This window comes from Sylvia atricapilla, chromosome 20, assembly GCF_009819655.1.
Source record: "Sylvia atricapilla isolate bSylAtr1 chromosome 20, bSylAtr1.pri, whole genome shotgun sequence".
NCBI classification, from domain to species: domain Eukaryota; kingdom Metazoa; phylum Chordata; class Aves; order Passeriformes; family Sylviidae; genus Sylvia; species Sylvia atricapilla.
This window is the reverse complement of record NC_089159.1, coordinates 3440371-3460846: the sequence shown is the minus strand read 5'-3', so window position 1 is coordinate 3460846 and position 20476 is coordinate 3440371. Positions and strand designations below refer to the sequence as shown.

Sequence of the window (20476 nt, the reverse complement as noted above, 5' to 3'; positions counted from 1 at the left end):
TTAAGAAATAAAAGTATTTAAAATGTACCTTCTGGCTCCTTTTCTTGTGTCACCTGCTGTGGTTGCTGCCTGCAGGGCTGGCCCCTGGGATAAGGGTGCTCCAAGCTCCAGCAGCCTCAGAGCTGCCAAGAGCTGACCTGGGCCCCAGGCTGCCTGGAGTTTGTTGAGCAATAACACCAGGAGCAGGGAAGGTGGTGGGTTACAGCCTCCTGTCCCCTCTGGGCTGCACCCAGCCAGGATCAGAGCTGGGGGAACAGTCAGAGTGGGCACAGAGGTGGGTCCTGCTCCAGCCCCATCTGGCCCCTCACAGCACTACAGAGGACTGATGGAAGTGGGTGGTGTGGGAGCCGTGGGTCAGGTGCTCTGGAAGGCAGGACTGGGATTCCCAGGCGGTCCCACAGTGGGCATCAAGGCTGCAGTGATCCTGCAGCAGCCTCACAGGATGGTGACTGTGGAGAAAAGGAGTGAAGGGGCTGGTCCTGCTCAGGAGCCCTGCAGCTCAGCCTTGGGCTGCCCTGACACAAGGGCTCAGGCTCCCTGAGCAGCTGGGAGAGAGCCTCCCACAGCCCCCTGCAGTGCCTCCCTTGAGTCCTTCGGCACAGGGCAAGGGTCCAAGCCAGGAAACTCCAAAAGCAAAGCCTCTGTCACTCAATCGTCCCTGATGGCCTTTTGTCTATGCTTCTTGGGGCTTTCAGCTTAATCATTCTTGTAAATTATGTGATTAAGAATAATTTTCCAAATTCTGATGTTCCAGCAGATAGATAAGCTTTGAAGCTCAGCAGCTTTAGCTTCCATCCACCAACTGCTAACAAGAGTGTGCTGCCCACACTGGGTGTGGATCAACGCCATACCTCTGTGTGTGTTATGTGTGTGTGTGATGTGTGTGTGTGTTGTGTGTGTTATGTCTGTTATCTGTGTGTGTTATGTGTGTTGTGTGATGTGTGTGTGTTATCTGTGTGTCTGTTATGTGTGTGTGTGATGTGTGTGTTATGTGTGTGATGTGTATATGTGTGTATGATATGTGTGTGTAAGATGTGTGTTATCTGTGTGTGTGTTATGTGTCGTGTGATGTGTGTCCCCCCACACTCGATCCCTCCCCATCCCTGCCTCACACTCGCTGCCCTCGCTGCCCGTGGAGCTCTCACAGCCCCCCAGGCTCTGACAAAGCCCCAAGGGCTGGCACAGGTCACTGCCCTGACCTCTCCTCAGCTGGTCTGCACAAGTTGATGTTCTTTGTGCTGGTCTCACTGGTGCATTTACATTTATCACATTGTACACAGAGGTGCTGATTGCATGGAAACCTCTCCAGAGCAACTCCAGCACTGCACCCAGAGCCCCTGGCAGAATGTGATATACAGGGTATGACATCAGAAATCACAGAATCATGGAATGGTTTGGGTGGAAGGACCATAAAGACCAATTCATTCCACCCCCCTGCCATGGCAGGGACACCTTCCACTGTCCCAGGCTGCTCCAAGCCCTGTCCAGCCTGGCCTTGGGCACTGCCAGGGATCCAGGGGCAGCTCCTCTGGGCACCCTGTGCCAGGGCCTGCCCACCCTGCCAGGGCTCCACGTGCCTGGATTTGTCCCGTGGCCTCGGCCAGTTTCCAGCATTTCGTCCTGAGCTCAGTGCCCAGGGCCTGTGGCTATTTTCTTGCATCCAGAGGAACCCCTGAGCTCTGTGGCAAAGAGCTCTGAGCCCAGGAGAAGAAAAGGCTTCATTTAAATCACAGCAAGCTCAGTCATCAAAGCCCTAACGGTCGAGCAACAGACAGGACCTGAAATCAAGTAAAACGAAACCTTTGTGATTATTTAAAGGGCCAAATAAGTGCTGACAAAACACAATTTGACTTGTTTGATTAGTGACTGCATTCTATAAACTGTGCAGCAAAGCCAGCCTACAGTCAGGTAATTTAACTGGCAAAAGAACTGTTAGGGCAGCGTGACTTGCACTGTGTCCTGCAGCTCTCCTCTCCCTTCTCCCCTTGACCACTCTGCAGCTCCTGGAGGCTGAACACAGGACGCAGAGGTCAGCCCTCTCCAGCCTGACAGCTGGCACTGCCATCCTTCTGTCAGAAACAACAGCTGCCACAGCTTTGCCCTCGTGCTTTGCCCTTCCCAGAATGACAGTGCCAAGCTGATCCAATGAACTCTTCACTGCAGTGACCCTGGCAGTATCCCAGGGAGCCTCTGTGGCCTCAGGTGGGCAAGGACTTGCCCAGCGTGGGGGCTCTGGGTGCCACGGCTGCAACGTCTGCAGGCAGGTGGAGATTCCTTCCCTGAACTGCCTGGAGAAAACCCTCCCATCCAGCTCACTCCTGCTTCCCACCACCACACCTGCCTGCTCCTCGTCCTCTGGTTCCACACAGCAGAGGCACAAAAGCACAGGGTGTCCTACTTAGAGGCACAGAGAGAAAGAAGGAAATCATTAGGGAGACACTTCAGATCTGGAGCCCCTTGTCCTCTGGGGCCCCTGCGGATCATTAAACCGTGACCTGCTGGCCTCCTGTGAGCTGCATTTGCATAATACATGAAAAGTCTTCACTGGGGACAGCTGGAGGGGCTTAGCTGGGATTGAGGTTTTACCGAGGCAATGAACCAGCTCCCGGCACTGAATGGCAGAGGCAGGGCAGCACCCCCACTGTCAACAGCCCGTTTGGAGCAGAGGCCCTTTTCTCCTGGGGACAGGATTGGCTGTAATTGCCAACCTCCTGCCTGGGAATAGAGATCTGCAGCTCTTCTTCGGGCTGCAACAGCAGCTCCTGCAGTCAGGGGCTACAGCCACCTCCAGATGAACAAGTGCTTTGGGAGAAAAGGTCCAGCAGCGTGAGTCCAGCCCTGAACTGCTCAGACACGCGTGGGAGCAGCACAGAGAGCAGGAACCGGCCACCTCCTGAGGGTCTGACCTGCAGTGTCCTGGTGGCACCTGCAGCCCAGATCTCCATCCTGGCTGGGTGCCTCTGCAAACCCTTCAACGGTCATCAAGGGTGGGCACAAGGAGAGCTGCCCTTCACCTCCTGCCCAATCTGTGCCAATACTTGAAAGACTCAACTTGGAGAGTCCAGAGCCTACCAACTCCTCCTCATCCAGCTGCACAAGGGCTGTGTCCTCCAAGGCAACACCACCACCACCGAGAGCCCTCAGTCCTGACTCCCCCGAGTGCCTGGAGCCAGCTGTGGAGGCAGGGAGTGAGGCAGGCACAGGAAGGATTCTCTGCTGAGCTGTGGGCACAGAAACTGCAGCAATCACCTGCTGCTCACAGCAGCCAGCACACACCTTGGGTGTGCAGCTCAGTTGTGGGATCACTGCTGGGACAGAGAAAGTGGGAGCTGCAGGTCTGCAATGTGATTGACCAGGGGCCTGCAGTGGGGTTCACATGGGATCTGCAGTGGGGTTGACACAGGATCTGCAGTGGGGTTGACAGGGGATCTGCAGTGGGGTTGACACAGGATCTGCAGTGGGATGGACACAGGATCTGCAGTGGGATGGACACAGGATCTGCAGTGAGGTTGACACAGGATCTGCAGTGGGATTGACACAGGATCTGCAGTGGGATTGACACAGGATCTGCAGTGGGATTGACACAGGATCTGCAGTGGGGTTGACACAGGATCTGCAGTGGGGTTGACATGGGGCCTGCAGTGGGGTGTGTCTGTGCTGCTGCCAGCTGCTCTCACAGGAGCTCTGTGCCATTTGAGCAGAGAATCATTGCAAAGGCAGATAAATGGCCACGGGCAAGCAGAGCCCTTTGCAGCTCGTCTCTCATCCCCTCCAACAGCAGTATGACATTTCCAGTGCCCTGATCTCTGCCTGGTGGCACAGACCCAGCTGCAGGATGAGAGCTGAAGGCACAACAGGCACAGCCCTCCCCTCTGCCAGCAACAGCTTCTGCCAGGAGCCAGCACCAAACTCCTCTGCAGCAGGGAGGAGAGCAGTGAGGCCTTCAGAGAATCACAGAATCATTAAGGTTGGAAAAGATCTTCAATATCACCAGGTCCAAGCATTAAGCCAGCACTGCTCCCTCAGATGCTGCAGAGGAGTCAGGGCCAGGCACCAAGAGCCGTGTTCTGGCATGCAGGAGCAGGGGAGGCTTCAGTGGCAACTACAGCATGAGTGGCATCTCAAACACTTCCTGCCTCAGCTCTCAACAAGAACCAGGTACCCAGCACATTGGGGGACTTGGTCCTGGCACTCTGCAAAGGGATGATGGCATTCCAGCATTCAGGAGCCTGGGGATAAAAGAGCAGATGCAATTCCAGGCAGTCACCTTCCCAGACTGTTTGCTGCAGGCTTGCTGTTCCAGGTGCCCTGCATGGCTGCACACAGGCTGCCAGCCTGGGACAGTGGCCAATCAGTCAAGCATTTCAATTGTTTCACTGATTTATTGATGTCCCTGCACTACCACAGGGACCATGACCCCTTTCTGCACCCAGCAGCAAAAAGGCAAGAAAAACCAGATCATGGTACTTAACAGACAATATACCAGAGTGGTCAGACTGGAAATAACTGACCCCAGAGTTTGCCTGTGCACACCCATTTAACCCCAGGCATTTGAGAGGCTGCATCTCCCACACTGGAAAAGCTGTGAGCACTGCTGGGCCTGGGCAGGACAGGGATGAGCCTTCAGGAGTCACTTCTGAATCTCCCACAGGGGGTGGACCACTAACTCAGCAGTGCCAGCACACCCACCCCAACTCCCCAAGGAATCCAAACCAGACTCTCACTTCTGCCTTGGGAAATGATGGAGACAGGATTCTCTGGCACTGCCACAGAAGAGAGAGTGGGCATCTCCCAGAGCCTGCAGGGTATGTGACCTCCTGAAGCTCTCTGTGCTCCAGGCTGAACCCTCCGCACAAGCCAGACCCACAGCTTTAGAGCTCAGCATCATGGAAGGTTTATTTAAAAGTCACAGAGAGCATAAAAAATATAGGTATTAAAGGTATTTCAACAGTCTACTGAGCATGCTAGGCATGCCAGGCCTGGCTGAGTCCATGCAGTTTACTCCTGCTGCACTGGAGCACGTTTCTCTTTTCTTTTTTTCTTAGCTTTGTCTTGTTTCTGCTGGGTCACCTTCTGCTGGGTCTCCTGGACAACACTGCCCTTGGTTTTCTTTGCAGGTGGAACCTGCTCAGCTTCACTGCCTGCAGCACCTTTTCTTTTTCTGTTTTTCCTCTTTTTCTTCTTCTTCTTGTCAGCCACAGCATCTCCTCCATTAGCAATGGGGAGCTCCCCACCATCCACCTTTGCCACCCCATTCTCCTTGCCCCCCCTGTTTGGATGCTTTTTGCTGCCCCCAGGCACGAGGCCTTTCTTCTGCTTGGGGGTTTCTGTTCCCTGGGGCTGCTCCTCTGCTGGCTCTCCATCCTCCCCTGGTGCCACCCCGTTCTCCTGGATGCTTTTCTTGCGATTCTTGCGTTTCTTGGTCTCTGGCAGGAAGCCTTTCTTCTTCTTCTTCTTGAGCAGCTCCTCTCCCTGTGTGGGTTTAGGGGCTGACTTCTCTTTCTTGGGCTTCCTGCAGAGAAAATGCCAAAAACCAACAGCAACTTCATTCACAGCCAGGGAACAGTGTGATCCATGTGACAGGCAGTTCACGAACAGGCAGAAGCACCAGAAAGGTGCAGGAAGCACAGGATGAGGATGAGGATTACCCATGGAGGTGGGCTAATGCCTGCCTGTGGCCCCTCAGTGAATTTTTCAGATGATCAGGCACCAGACATGTCAGTGATGTGCTGCAGCCCCTTCCCACCAAGGACAAATCCCAAGATGTTAGCACACAGAACAATGAGCCCCGGTATTATTCCAAACAAGCATTAGTGAGTCTCTCAAGCCCACCAACCAAGGAGCTCCATTAAACTCCACCCTAAACTTGCTGCCTTGACTTCCTTTCTCTTCCCACCTCCCCCATGAGTGTCCCCAGGCAGGGCAGGCAGCCCCCAGGCACACTCACTTGTAGTTCAGCCAGCGCAGGACGTTCCAGTAGAGAGAGTCGAGCCGAGGTGAATTCCCAATGTCCTCCAGCTGGGTCAGAGGGAGCAGCACCTTCTCCACCTCTGTCAGCTTCACATTCAGCTTCTGCAAGAGGCAGGCACAGGCAGTGTGCAGAGGGGCACTCACAGCAATGGGCACTGGCCATCCTTAGGGGGAGGCCATGGCAGGAATGACCCATCCCGGCTCCTCCAGGATGCTGCCTTGGGTCTGTCTGCACCACTTCAGTGTGGGGCAGAAACTGCTCAGTCACACCACACCATCACCTACTGGGTTTGCTTCAGAACCCACGAGAGGCATGATCTAACAGAACTGTGCTGGCATAAAACCAACGGGAGGGTCCTTCAGTCCCCTTTCCTTTCCTGTCCATGGCTGGGAGCAGGGAAAAGAAGACACATGACTGTGTTCCCATCCAGGAGAAAAGCAGCAGCACGTCCAGTCTGGTTTCTAAAGATCTTCTATAACCCACTGCATAATCTCAGTCAAACCAGGCAGAAAGAGGTGTCTCAAAGGCTATTCAGCTCCTACAAGAGCCTTGGAATAATCTCTCTTCTCCACCCATTTTCCTACTAGGTCTTCACAAAGAAATAGGCTGTGGGCTGAGCTCTGGGCTTATCAGTAGGAAACTTGGGCTTTGGCAGTCCTGCTGCTTGTGTTGTTTTCCTCCAGTAAATAAGACCCCATTAGGGATGTATTTTGTCATAGAAAATATTTGCGTTCTCAAAAAAGTAGTTTTTTTATTAGGGAAAACAAAGCCCCAGAACAAAGCTTTACTTCTGCTCTTAAAGCTATTAAGTCTGGTTTTGGGAATCATGATCTCTGGAGTTCAGTGGAGAGGAAAGAGCAATCACCTGGGATAAAACCCACCCTCGCTGTACCCCAGGTTGTATTTCTGCTGCTAAGAAAGCAGATGCCACAAGTGTTTGCTGAAGACTGCACTAATTCTCTTCTGGACTTCAGCTCATAAAGACTATGGGTCACTCCTTCAGACAGGAGGGCTCTTCTGCCCTCAGATCCAACCAGGCATTCCCTCTGGAGGTACTTTTGGTAGGAAATGAGGTGGGATGTAGCAATCACATGGCAAAATCTAAGTGTGACATTTAAAAGATACTCAGAAAACAGCCATTTGTCACATATTGGGTCACACACTCACCTGTTCTGTCACAGTTTTAAGGAGAAAGTTCAACAGCTCCAAGCTCTTGGCAAGTTTCTCTTTCTCAGCCTTCATGAGGGGTTTTCCAAGCGTTTTCAAAGACTGCAAATTAAATGAGAAGATTGAGAAGAACACACATTAGATGGGGAAAACAAATCACACTTCACAGGAGAAAGCCGAAAACCAGCCATGAACAGCAGGATTCACCTGTCAGCAAAGTAATTCTGGAACACAAACCCCACCAAACTCTGCAAAAGCTCAGGAATGCACTTGGTGAAAGCTTCTGATACCCAGTTTAATTAAGAAATAACTGGACAAAGTAAGAGCCAGCAATATTACAGAAGCAGAACCTTGCTGCTGTCTATAGTTTCTAAGCTAAAGCACAACTGGAGATGCTTTCTTGGAGAAAAAAGAGGTACAATAATTCCTGACACACCCTGGGAAGGCCAAGAAGCTGCCAGACAACACACACACCCCTGATGGAGCACAGCTACTCAGCTTCAGGAGCTGGGATTTACACAGAAAGCATTGCTGCAAAAATCCATTAAGACTCATGCCCAGGAAATCCCAGGTGCCAGCCTATGGCAGGGCTTGTCAAGTTGAAGTTCACTGAAATATCTGAGGGAAAAAAATCTCCCCTGTGTTCTCTCCATGTGCTGCAGGGTTTCTGAGACACTTAAAGGTCTGGCTTAAGAGGAAAATCATGCCAAAGATAGGTCAAATAAAAGCCAGTTATTTACAAAAAGGGCAGAAAATAGCCATAAAAAGGCAGCTGGATCAAAGAGGTGGCTCAGGGGCACTGATCCTCTGCCTGCAGCTGGTCCTTCATCCCTGCTTACACAGTCCTTTTCCTCCCCACTCTATTTCTGTGTGGACACACCACAGCAAGCCCCACACAGATCACACTGATATGAAATAATCACTAATACATCACTAATAATATGAAATAGGCTTTGCAGGGACAAGTGTGCTACAGACAGCGGCATGTCCCACCAAAGCCTGTTCCTCTAGAGAAGGCTGCACCTGGGGCCAAGCCCTCCCTTCCTTGGAATCTGGACATTTCAACACAGCCAAGGGGCAAAGCCCACCCCATGCTCAGCATCCTCAGTTCCTCAGGCTCAGAAGTCCCTGCCCCAAACCTGTACCCTACACTGATCCTGTATTCCAATCAGACTGGAAACAATTTAAGGACTCAGCAAACTATTCTCCATCTACACCACCTTAAAGTTGGCAAATAAAATAAAAAATCCCTGCAGACACCGAGATATATAAGAAATCTATTCCCCAAAGCAAATTCTTTCTGTAATGACACTCACAACAGAAAAATGATGATGCCCAGCAAGAGTGTAGGGAACACTTTCAGCATAGAAAGTGTGGAGACAAGATAACATGTCTGCAAAACCAGCAGCCTTCAAGTAGAATTATTCACTATCTGTACAGGCTCCACACCCTGGGAGTATCTTTTTTAAATAATAAAGATACAGTTATTTCCTGCTCAGGATGGTCCACTCAAGCCCTGTATTAGGAAGCTGTTCTGCTGGCTGGAATTCAAGCTGCAACTTCATCTGACTATCAATAACTTGCTAATTACTCTCTCCTGATATAGACAGATGCTCTGCAACTCTATTCCAGAGCTGTCATTAACCTACAAGGTCACACAATTCCACAGCTCTGAAGTCTCCCAGGTAAAAAGAGAGACAAATACTGGGGGTGTGATTGGGGGGGAAAAAAAAAATCTTCACATGTAGGATATAACACCCCGTGGGTCAGGCACATTCAATTTATTAGGCTCACCACTAACAATAAAATAATAATAAACAAAAAAGGCTGATTTACATAAACATTTTCTTTGTAATTTGAAGGACAAAATATTGCCAGGCTAACAGTCTTCCTTGTGGTTAAATCACCTTTCAGGGAGACTATTAGGTTGAGATCCTTATTTTGCTAAGCTGTGCACACGTTCACAGGATGAGAAAATCAGCATGGATTGTCAGCTCCTTGGGACAAGAAGAATCAGGGCAGGGCTGGGAGATGGAGCCAAAGTGAAGTCAACTGTCATTTCATCTTTTCAATATACAAACGCTTTAGAATTAAAAAGGTGTTAAAAATAAATTGCATTTTCTCTTCACTGTACATGAGTGATGCAGACAACTGCATTTAAATCATGCTGGCTTGGCTCTGCCTGTTCTTGCTGCCCTGATGCTTTTAAAAGAAAGGTTTGAAATAAATCCTACTGAAGTCAACAGAAAAGTCCTGCAGCTCTGAAATAGCACCTGAGGGGCTGATTTTCAGCAGTAAACACGTTTTCAGGTGCTGGGGAAACTGGGAAGGTGCATCTAGTTGGGGGTACCAAACCAAATTCTTGCAGACCTGTGGAAAGAAAAGAGTGGCTGGCCCAGCTGGAGATGGAAAACATCACTGGTCTAGTGACTGAACATCTATATTAAAAGCAGTGTTTTGCATGAATCTGGAAACTGCACTTCCACCAGTATAAATAGCCAGAGGCAAACTGGTACAATTTAGATGTTCTGCAAACAAAGAGCTCCCTGCTGAAATGGATCACTTTAAAACAGCTTTCAAAGACCAGAAAGGAACAAGGAAGGTGAGAGGAGAAGCCAAAGAAGCTGCAAAGAAGCAGCAGATAATTCATTCCTACAGCCTGGACAATTTTCTCTAGCCCAGAAGCAGAAGGATTTGCTTTAAGGAAGCTGGGTTCAGAGAAAGTTTTACTGTTTCTCAACATATGCCTCCTCCCTTTCCCTTCTCCTACAAAGGGTGTAAAATTTTTGCTACTAAAGCACAAAACCACCACCTCTGTATGTAGTAGGCTGAGACAGCCAAGCCTCCCTAAAGACTTGAGCCCAATTCCTGCTCAGGCCAGAGTCCCTTATTATCTTGATCTCACCACTCAGAGCACTCACTTCCCATTTAGCATTCCGTGAGATGCTATCTGTGATTAGGCATTGCTTCATTCTCCTGCTCCCAATAGCAGGGAGTACATAGAATGGAGCATTTGCTTCCATGGGATTTGTGTTATTGGTGTCAGCATGAGACACCAACACAAACATGCTCACTCTGGTTATGTAAAAGAAGCTGACTTTGGGCTGGGACTGCTGGCAAGCCTGAGGAAATGGATCCCAGGGAATGAAATCCAAAGCCTCTTCAATGGGAACTGGGTCCAGAAGTCAAAAGCAGCTTTCCCAAGAATTTAAGTAACTTAATCTCAAGTGATGATAAAACTTCCTGCTACACAGGGTACCAACCATTGTCTGCATGCTGGTTCTGCTCCCTCACTCAGGTCCCCAAGAGATGAAATCAGCTCTGCCACCCCAGCTGCAGAGGTCCATCATTTCACAGGCCTACCCTGATTTTATTTGGGGAATGTACATAATCCAATCATAAAATCAAAGCAAAAGCTATTATATAACAGATGGCAAGCTGCAACACATGGCAAACAGGCCTTAAGAAGAGCAGTAGTATTTCAGTCCTCTGAGCACCCTCGGGAGAGCTTTGAACACTGATCAGATCACAAACACTTGCACAAGGCTGGTAAAGATGTGTTTTACAATAGCAAGACACAAAGCAGGGATTTGCTTCCAGCTATGCTACAGGTCAGTGGTGGAGAGTTAAAGGAAATCCCAGGAGAACCTGTCTAACCACCTATTCTGTGATTCTCTGCCATGTGCTGTTCCAGAGGTAGCCAACTCCTTCTCTCCCTGGCCTCTGAAAGCATCACCAGCCCAAGGGTCACACAACCCAATTATGCAATACTAAAGGCAGAGAGACCACATGATTTACATCCAACAGCTACACTGGCGTCACTTGCTGATTTATGTTGCTTTTCTCCCATTTTTTGCTTTTCTCAACTCTGCTCAGCCAGTCCCATTTCACAGGATATCTCAGTTACAGTTCCAGCTCAGCAATACCTGTGATGGTTAATCATGTCTGTACATCTGAGCTGTCAGCAGATCTGGGCAGGTCATTTTCCAAAAGGAAAAACTATGGAGGCAATTTTCACAGCTGGAGCTCCCATCTCACCTCAAGCCTACACAGCTCCTGCCTCACCCTATGTGGATTCAGCTGGCAGAGATGGGTTTGTCTTGTTATGTCAGACAGGCTGCTTCCAAAAGCCTCTGGCTGTCTCTGGAGGGGAGCACTCCTGGATCCAAAGTTCTCTGCTTCTCAAATTTCTACAAGAACTGCACACTGCCAGCATCTTAACAATCAGTAGGTTTTATTATATCATTCATTCCTGTATCACACATCAATATATCCCAACTACTGCAGGATCCAGCCCTCATTCCATGTCACGTTGCACTTCACAGCATTCCCCCATCTTCACAAAGTGTAAAACAAGTCAGAGCACAGGAGGTGAATATCTGCAGTAATTCAGTCACACAGGTAGGACAGAGAGCTGCCAGGTAGTTATAACCACACAGCTCAGTTTCAAAGTCCAAAACTGCCCTGAAACTCATCACACACAGAAGAAGCTGTATGTGCCCCTAGAGCCAAAGTCAGCATCCCAGCCAGTGCCCACCTTCCCTGAAGGAGATGGCAATATGCTGTCACTTGGAGCCATGCAATGTTCCTGGAAGTGTCCACATCCACACCTGCCTGCACCTCTGCCCCTTGCACAGGGACCACTGGGGGAAACACTCAGCCCAGACTCACAAGACACAGCAGCAGCCCAAGTGCCACAGAGTGCTCTGACACCAGGGACAAGCTCAGTTCCCAGCTGCAAGTTCGAATACCATTCCATATTTATGCATTCCCAGCCTAGTCCATTGTTCGGAACGAAGAGCCCTTCCCCTCCATGGGATCAGCCTGACAGATCCATCAGTGAGAGCTGGAGAAGCCTGGCCAGATTGCACTCTCCCTGTACACTGTGCTACCTCCATCCATCCCCTCCTCCCACACAGCACCAGAAGCTGATGGTGTGGATGTTTGGATGATGAATGTGTGGATTCATGGACACAGCACCGAGTCCTCCCACAGACACCCCTCCCTGACCTTACACCACTGGACAGCTCGGGGCTCCTCAGGTAAAGTGTCTTTAGCAGTAGCAGAGTTCAGCAGAGGTTCCACCCCACAATGTCCCCAGCCACAACGAGGATCCACAACAGCCAGATCCCAGCTGTGCCCCAGCTGTGTGCTACATGCAGGATCCCAGAGCAATGGCACAGCCTGGCATCTGGCTGGTGCTGTGGCTCAGGACCTTGTGGTGGAATCACACCCAGAGGGGCCCAGCAAACACACTTGGAGTCCTACAAGCCATGTCCAGTACTGAGCCAAAGCACAAGATGTCCCATGTCACCATTCAGGTGAGGTTTCCTGTGTTATTCAGAGGTCAAGAAGAAAGTGACAACCAAGTGAAAGCCTGCAGTATTCTGTATGCTCACAGCTCCTGTTTCTACCCCTTGTGAGCATCCAGAGCACTGTATGCTCAGTATCCCCTCACCTGTTATTCTGCTTGTGCTTCTCCTGAGAGGAAAGAGGTAAGCCAGATTCATTCCTCCTGTCTCACACAGGCCAAGTAACATGATGCCACACAAGTGGCAGAGCCAGGAATCAGCTCTGAGCTTCCCAAACCCAGACAAGTAAGCCCCAAACGCTTCCTTTCATGATAACATTCACTGCACAACGGATCCCAAACCAGAACTCAGGGCTAAACCAGGGAAGACAAAGAAGAGAGGAGGGAAGAGCCATAGATCTCTTAACTCCAGGTTTCATCTACCCACAGAGCCACATCCACTTCCAACACCAGGTACACACAGGGAGAGGCTGTCACTCCCCTCACCTGACCAGCACAGCAGGATGCCCTGAGCAGCACTTCAAGCAGGAAAGAAGCACTGAGTGTCCCTCCTCCATCCATTTTCTCTAAGTTTCTGAAGACTGAAAGTGTAAATGTTCAAAACTTACTTCCTTGCATTTCTAACACAAACAAGTCATCAAGAAATGCTCCCAAAGGGTGGGAACCACGAAGTTTCTCCTTGCCCCTGACTGAGAAGAAGGGAAGGCAGGGGACTAAGCCAGACCCACTGAAGGGTGTAAATAAAGACTTTTTTGGTGATGTTTATTTTGGCAGTTATTAGAGGGAGGAGACAAAAAATCCAGAAGCCATCCTCACAGAAAATGTCAACACTTTCCCAAGTTTAATGAGCTTGATTTTTTTTCTCCCCAAAGGCCATATGAAAATGCAGCAGGGAAAAACCATACAGGACAGCTGAGGGAACAGAGGAAAAGGAAGTCTCCACAGAGACATCCAGTATTCTGAAAGCACGTCAAAGATATCAGTTCAATCACTACTGGCCTCATTTTACAAACTAAGAGGCTGAGAAAGGGCAATGAATTAAGAATTTATAAAGATGGACAGATAAAGGTTCAGGCAATCTTCAAGGAAAAAAATTGAAGGATGGCTTTTTTAGAGATTTGATGAAGTCACTTTAATAATTTATCTCACTACAAATTAAGACACTGATTATCAAATGTGATGCCCTTCAGAAATTAAGGGCATGTCCACACTGAAAGGTCAGATAGTATATTCCTCTCTCCTCTACACATTCTCAATAGCTCCAGATAGTTATTTTAAATCCCTCACTGAACACCACCAAATTAACAAAACTCTGGAATGCTGTACAACAGTGGTCTTCAGGGAGCACACAGTAACTCCCACAGGATATGGAGAAGAGGTCTTGGGTTATCTCTGCCATCCTTCCCAGGCCATGTAATTCCCTATCTGTCTGCATTCATGCCTGCCCAGTCCAAGCCTAAGAATGTATGCAGGCATCAAATGCATCCCACTGGGATTGTCTGTAATCATCTGAAATAATCACCTCCAGAACTGGTGACCAGGAGCGCTTTGGGCTTGCCCTGAACCAAGCTGCTAGATTCTGTTGGCACTTTTACAGGATGCCTTGATCCTGTTTGGGTTTCAAACAGCCAACTGCAACACTGCTCTGTCCGGTCCTTATGACACTGATAAAACAAGCAAAGGGAAAATCAGTAGTAAAGTCTCGTCTTATGATGTACTTACTGCAGAAGAAAGACAAAAGAAACCCTCAGGAAACCACTGTGTTCAAGCCAGAAAAAGCAGTTTTAACAACAGTTTTCTGAGCGCTGTTCTGTTTTGAAGCTCAAAGCCATCAAAATATGTATTTTCTGGACTATTCTCATTCCCTTTGACTTTTGTATCACAACTGGGAGTTTCAGCCTAATTTGGGAGTTACACACAAAACAGCTCAGTTCAGGAGGGCAAGCTGATCCCTAGGAAAGGGATGACAAAAAGGGGTAATGAAATGATGTGTTCAGAACCTGGAACTTCCAGCTCTGAAAAATTGGTACAAGTTCAAGATCTCTCCAAACCTAAGATGGCAATTTTATAACATATAAAAAGAAAACATAAATATATCTAATAATGGATGCAAACACCAAAACGTGCCTACAATGACAAGCAGGAGAGCTGAAAGAGCAAATTGAGAGATGCTGGATAGAGCAAAAAAGAGTGTGTGGGCCACAGCAGCAAACCCAGAGATCTCTCACCAAAACAGGGTGACAGTTTCCTGTATGGAATGGGGAACTGGACCCCTCAGGCTCTGTAACTACTGCACTGTGTTATTTGGGGCAGCTCCCCACAGTCAGCAGAGATGACCATGGCACAGAGATGACTGACCAACACACAGGGCTGGGCTGAAGCCAAGAGATGGGCAGATTGTCCATGCACAAAAAGGGTCTCTGAGATGTCTCAGGAGACCCAAGTTTGATTCTTGGCTCAGCTCCCAGCCAAGGAGTGTCACCTGTAAAACAGGATCAACAGCTTTGGCAAATGAATCCATTATGTCTTGTGTTTCTGCAAAATACTTTCTTCATTACATCAACAACTCACTGCTTTGAACTTCCTTAGTAAAGCACTTTGAGACCAACTGATAAAGAACAAAGCTCTCCAAGAGGAAGATGTTTCTGTTAAATGTTCCAGCATCCCAGGTGAGCTCTGTCACTTACAACATGAAGCAACTTTATTTTTTATACCATGAACACAACTATATCACCCAGATCCCCAGTTAGAACAGACTTGAACAATCTTGTAGCAAGATTCTGCTTTGTGTAAAGTAACTATATAGGATTTGGGGGGGCAAAACTGTGCCAGAGCTGTTTTTCTGCCTCCTCACCTTTGCAGTGCAGGGCTGTGGATGACACTTTGTGCCCAGGTGACCCATCAGCACAAGCCAAGAGCACCAACAGCGAGCAGGGCTCTCACACAAAGTGAACTCCAAAGCACCTGATGGGACATTGACACTTGCCTCACTGACAGCAAGGAGAGGGCAAACCTGGATCCCTCATCGCCATGGTGTATGTTTTATAAGCATGCTTAAACAATTTGGGAACAGATAAGGTCAAGTTAGCTTATATAAGCACAAGAGCCATTGCCTTGCAGCAGCTAGAGCTGCTATTTCAGGAATCTGTCTCTTCACTTAATGTTCCTGGCTGTTGATTCTCCCTCATCTGCCTCTTAGCTTTGCCTGCATAATTCAGTGATATCCAAGACTGCACTTGTCTCACATTGCTTTTTCCCCAGTTCCAGCTCCTATCACTGCCTAACCCATCCCAGATTTCCCTGGTGAGGATGCTCCTCACCAAGGGATCTCAGCAGGTATGCAGTACAATCCCTGAGGCAAGACAGGATAAGCAGGCAGACACCAGGAGATAATATCTTGTCCTCTCTGACAGCCTTAAGCCTGCCAGGGCAATCCTGCAGCTGGGGAGCTACAGCCTCCTAGCTGCAGAAGCGACCCAGGACACAGAGTGTGGCAAAGCCTTCAGGTGACAGTCTCCTTGTGGCAACAGCACCACTTGAATTACAAGAGCACATTAAAGAGTTGCAAACCTGTCCCTAGGTCAAGGAAAGGTACAAAACACTTGGTTTTGTGAGGGACAGTGGCAGGAATGGCCAATGACAAATATATTTCAAGCAGATGCAGGGCAATAAATATAATTTTCTACAGCATCCCACAGCTTTCAGTCCAGGTTCTCATAGGTAAGCACCCACATCTGCCAGCATCTACTCACTTACATCCTCACCTCTAAAATCACAGCTGATCTAGAATGGCCCATGGAAACAAGTCTCAGAAGAAAAGGGATGAGACTGAGCTGCAGGAGAAACTCAGAGTTCTGCAAACATCATCCCAGTCCTCCAGCCAAGCAGGAGCACGTGAGGACAGCAGTGACAGAAAGGGCTGTTGTTTAGTCCAAGCTCTTCCCAAACAAACCCACCCCAGAACTTCAACACCAGGCCTGGAACTTCTGCCTAACCTGCAGCTTCTCTGTCAGCCAAGTACACAACTTCCACCTGGAGATTCAGGGCTAATAAACTCTTCAGCAAGTTACTTTAGTGGTGGAATAGTCTCTGCCAAATACCTACTTTCTACAGATTCTAAATTTTCTCAGTTCCCAGCCTCTGACTTCTCCTACAAGAGATTTTTCACCACCTTTAAAAGAGATCAGTGACACTGTGAATATTGTTTTACTACACCATAGAGCCACTACACATTTTTACAGCTCTTACTCAGAGAAGTGAGCATTTCTGCACCACCAAAAAAGACACAGGATTCCTTTTGCAGCTTCAGAAAGTCTTTCAGCACAAGTGCCAGCCTTTGGCTATGAATCAAAAACTTTATGTAGAATTTAAGTCCTTGATCCCTTCTCACTACAGCAATATTTAATGTGCAGCTGCTCCACAGAACCACACCAGCTGGGTCAAGTACCTGGGGGAAACAGGAGGAAGGAAGACAAAACCCTCACATGTATGAACACCAACAGCAGTTTGTAAAAATGTTATGGACTTTTACAGGCCAAAAAGAGAACCAACAGCTATATGCCACTGCCACTTAACAGTATGGGAGACCTCCTGCCCACAGGGTAAACCTTGGACAACCCAAACAAACTGACAGTATTTCTCAGGAATTTTTCTTTAAACACACATGACCACAGACATGAGAGGCACTGAGGAAACTTTAATAGCAAAGCTCATTATAATCTTGGATGGGCTGCAAGTTGCTAAACTCCCCCTGACAAGAACAGCATAAAGGCATTGTAAATGTTTGTGGTTTCCTAGTGAATCACTGAGTTCTGTATTCAGCTGCTAGAGTGAAACACGGAAATGACCAGGTTGGGAGGAGTGGCATGTTTTATGTAGCTGAGAAACAAAATAATACCTAAATCCACCCATTAGACTCCTGATGTAATCTTTAAATGAAAAGTATTTCATGAAACTGAGGGTCCAGAATTATCAATAACGTCTTTAAATTCCCTGTTTTAAACTTGCTTAGATTTTTGACCCTCTTTGACAGAAAGAAACAGATCTAATTGTTCTGCTTCAATACAGCAAGTTATAGAAAAGCCTAAATTACCATGAGTAAATTACCAGCATGAGTAAGTAATGAAAGCTACCCTTAGAAAGAGGTCATTATTACAGTTACGTAGAAACTCCAAGACTGGAATCTCCCATGTCATCAAATTTAGTCACCACATCACAACATTAATTTGTCTGCTTGGTTCCCCCCACATCAATCCACAAGAATAAAATGAATGGCATTTGCTTCTTCAACCTCCTGTCCCACAGATCATCTCCCATGTAACAGCAGCACCCAAACACTGTCCTCAGGTACAATTTGCACTTGCCACTGACTCAGGAGCCCTGCAATTTCTGTCAGGGTTTCTTCTATACAGATTGTTTTCCAATATATTTTAAGGTTTCCCTGATGAACAGTATTAGCAAGGGAGTGTGGCCCAGAAGGCCTGCAATGCACCAGGAGTCAAAAGTCCAGTGCACCTCAGCTCTACTTTTGTGGCCCTGAAGTTCATTCCAATACAGAACTTGCATGACATGTCCTGAAATTAAAGTTCACAATACTGTTCCGTTCTTTTTATTTTTCTGGTTTTTAAAACATCTTAAATTGATCTGTATGAGTGTATTCCCTAAAATTCAAGCTCTGTCTCTAGATCTACACGAAGCCTCACTAAGCTGCAGCAGGAACATCCCAGTGGTGTTGTATGAATTCTGCCAGCCTGGAAGGCACAGCCCAGAGCTGGTGCCACCAGGTACAAGGTCTCTAAGATCACTGAGGCTGAGCACAGTCCCAGAGTGCAGCTCTGAGACCAAGCAGGGGTCATTTGTACTTAGAACCTGTTGGAGCTTCTTACCTCTGTCACTTGCCTGATGCTTCTGGTGATCAATTGCTCCCACTCCTCCTCTGTAACGAAGAGCTTCAGTTCATGAAGCAGCAGAACTTTGTGGAGAAGCATACAGGCCATGGCCTGAAAGAGAAAGGGGAGAGAAGAACATGAGACTCTCCAGAGAAGCTGTTAGCAATATAAATACTCTGCTAAAATAAACAGCTACACACACCACCTCTAGGGGAGCCAGCTTACAAAGGCTGCATATCCTCACCAAACAAGTGCATCACAGACTGATTTGGGTTGGAAGGGACCCTGAAGATTATCTCATTCTAACCCTCTGCCAGGGACTAGACAGAACAGGGACAAGGACACCTTCCACTATCCCTGGTCGCTCCAAGCCCCATCCAGCCTGGCCTTGGACACTTCCAGGGATGGGGCAGCCACAGCTTCCCTGGGCAACTCGTGCCAGGGCTTCTCACCCTCACAGGGAAGAATTTCTTCCCAATATCCAACCTAAACCTGTCCTCCTTCAGCAAAAGGCTCTGTTTGAAAACATTCTCTAGCTTGTTACAGAGTCACCCCTCAGGAGACAGGGGGGTGGCTTTGGTTGAATGCACATATATAAAAGAGAAGGTCAAAGGGGAGTGGAGGGATGACTACAGTTCTAGATTTAGGCACGAATATCCAAAATACGCTTTAGCAGTTGCTCCAGGGGCATCACTGTCAGTCTCCCCAGGTTTTCAGGCAGCACCTTCAAATGACTGCATCCTTACTGCCCTGACCAATGCAATAGGCACAAATAATAATAAATAAAAGCTGGCAGGACAGCAAATGATTCATTTCAAAGGAATACTAGATGGGAGCTGCTGTTCAGAGCACTCAGTCTTGCCCTGCAGCCAAACTTGCTCATTAAGCCTCTACATTAACACAGCAATGAAAAGAATGGCCACTACAAAACCAACAGTAATCTGCAATCTTCTTAGATATCCTTTTCTATTCCAGAATTCCTATTTTAAGGTTTTCTTAGGTACAAGAAAAAATGCAGCATTAGTCAAAGCCAAAATAGAGAAATGCACAATATACAGTAATGAGGATTAGTACAAATAGCTTAGAGGATTTAAGGGGGAATTTTTTGTAGCAGCATGGAGTTAGTGAGTAAATTCTACACATATAAAGAAAACAATGCTGCTTCTAGCTGCCATCACGCAGACCAGACTTGAATGCAGCTACAAACATCAAAAATCAGAAGGATTTACAAGAGCTAATCTCATCCAAAGAATGCAATGGCTGCTGTTCTTCAGCCACATATCACAGAAAACAAATGAGCAAAGTTTGTAAAGCTCCTTATGAAAGACATCGTTGAGATTAAAAGTCTGAGACCTCAAGGATAAAAACAACCTGGTGATACCCAACCTGGCCTCCAGGGACCCCTTGGGTCCAACAGAAACAACCTGAAAAACATGGAGCAGGAGGCTAAAAACTTCTGTTGGGTCATTTCTAGGGAGTTATTTACTGAGTAATTCAAAGTGAGCAAAGGGAAGAAATCCCTGTAACTCCTGAGTACAGCAGAACCAGCCAGAGTTGAGGGCAGTCAAACAGAACACATCACAAGCTCAAGGAGGTCTGTGTTTCCCATACAACACATTCCAGGCTTCTGGGACAGAGGGGATACTGGGACACAGACTGCTCCCTGGAGAACACCAGCACTTGTATCTGTTTCACAACAGAGAATGTCACACATCCTTGTAACCTTACCTCCAGTTTGCACCAGTATGGCCAGCAAAGAGAATTATCCAAAGAGAAAGAGCTTTCATTACACACAGAAATTCTGTTCTTTACTGGAAAGTGAAAATGCAGCAGGGAACCAATGAGACCACGTCAGAGGATTTATGCTCATTCAATGAGAGAGAACACCCTAATGCCATCTTCAAGGCAGGCAGGTTTACATATTCCTTGTAATTATGGGGAGGCTGTGTCTCACAGAACAAATTATGGTATGTCTGCATGTGTCTACCAAATGTAGTGGGAAGTCATTTCAGTGCAATTACAAAGAGAACGTGACCCTCAGAGCGGATGAACGACTGTAATTCATTCTGAAAGGCCCAGGCAGGGTCACAAACCTCAGGGCACCAGCTCCTCTCTGACAGTTACAAACACATTTATACT

At 47.8% G+C, this 20476-nt stretch overlaps 1 protein-coding gene across 1 annotated transcript in view; it reads right to left on the bottom strand.

Annotated features, from left to right (window-relative positions):
• Window positions 1-4878: 4878 nt before the first annotated feature.
• Window positions 4879-20476, bottom strand: part of MYBBP1A (MYB binding protein 1a) — a 55690-nt gene continuing 40092 nt past the window's right edge. The window contains exons 24-27 of the mRNA XM_066333171.1: window positions 18335-18448; window positions 7139-7240; window positions 5948-6072; window positions 4879-5512 (exon numbers count right to left, since the gene is read on the bottom strand). Coding sequence (XP_066189268.1) covers window positions 4999-5512; window positions 5948-6072; window positions 7139-7240; window positions 18335-18448 — 855 coding nt within the window. The 3' untranslated portion in view covers window positions 4879-4998. The remainder of the gene's footprint in view (window positions 5513-5947; window positions 6073-7138; window positions 7241-18334; window positions 18449-20476) is intronic.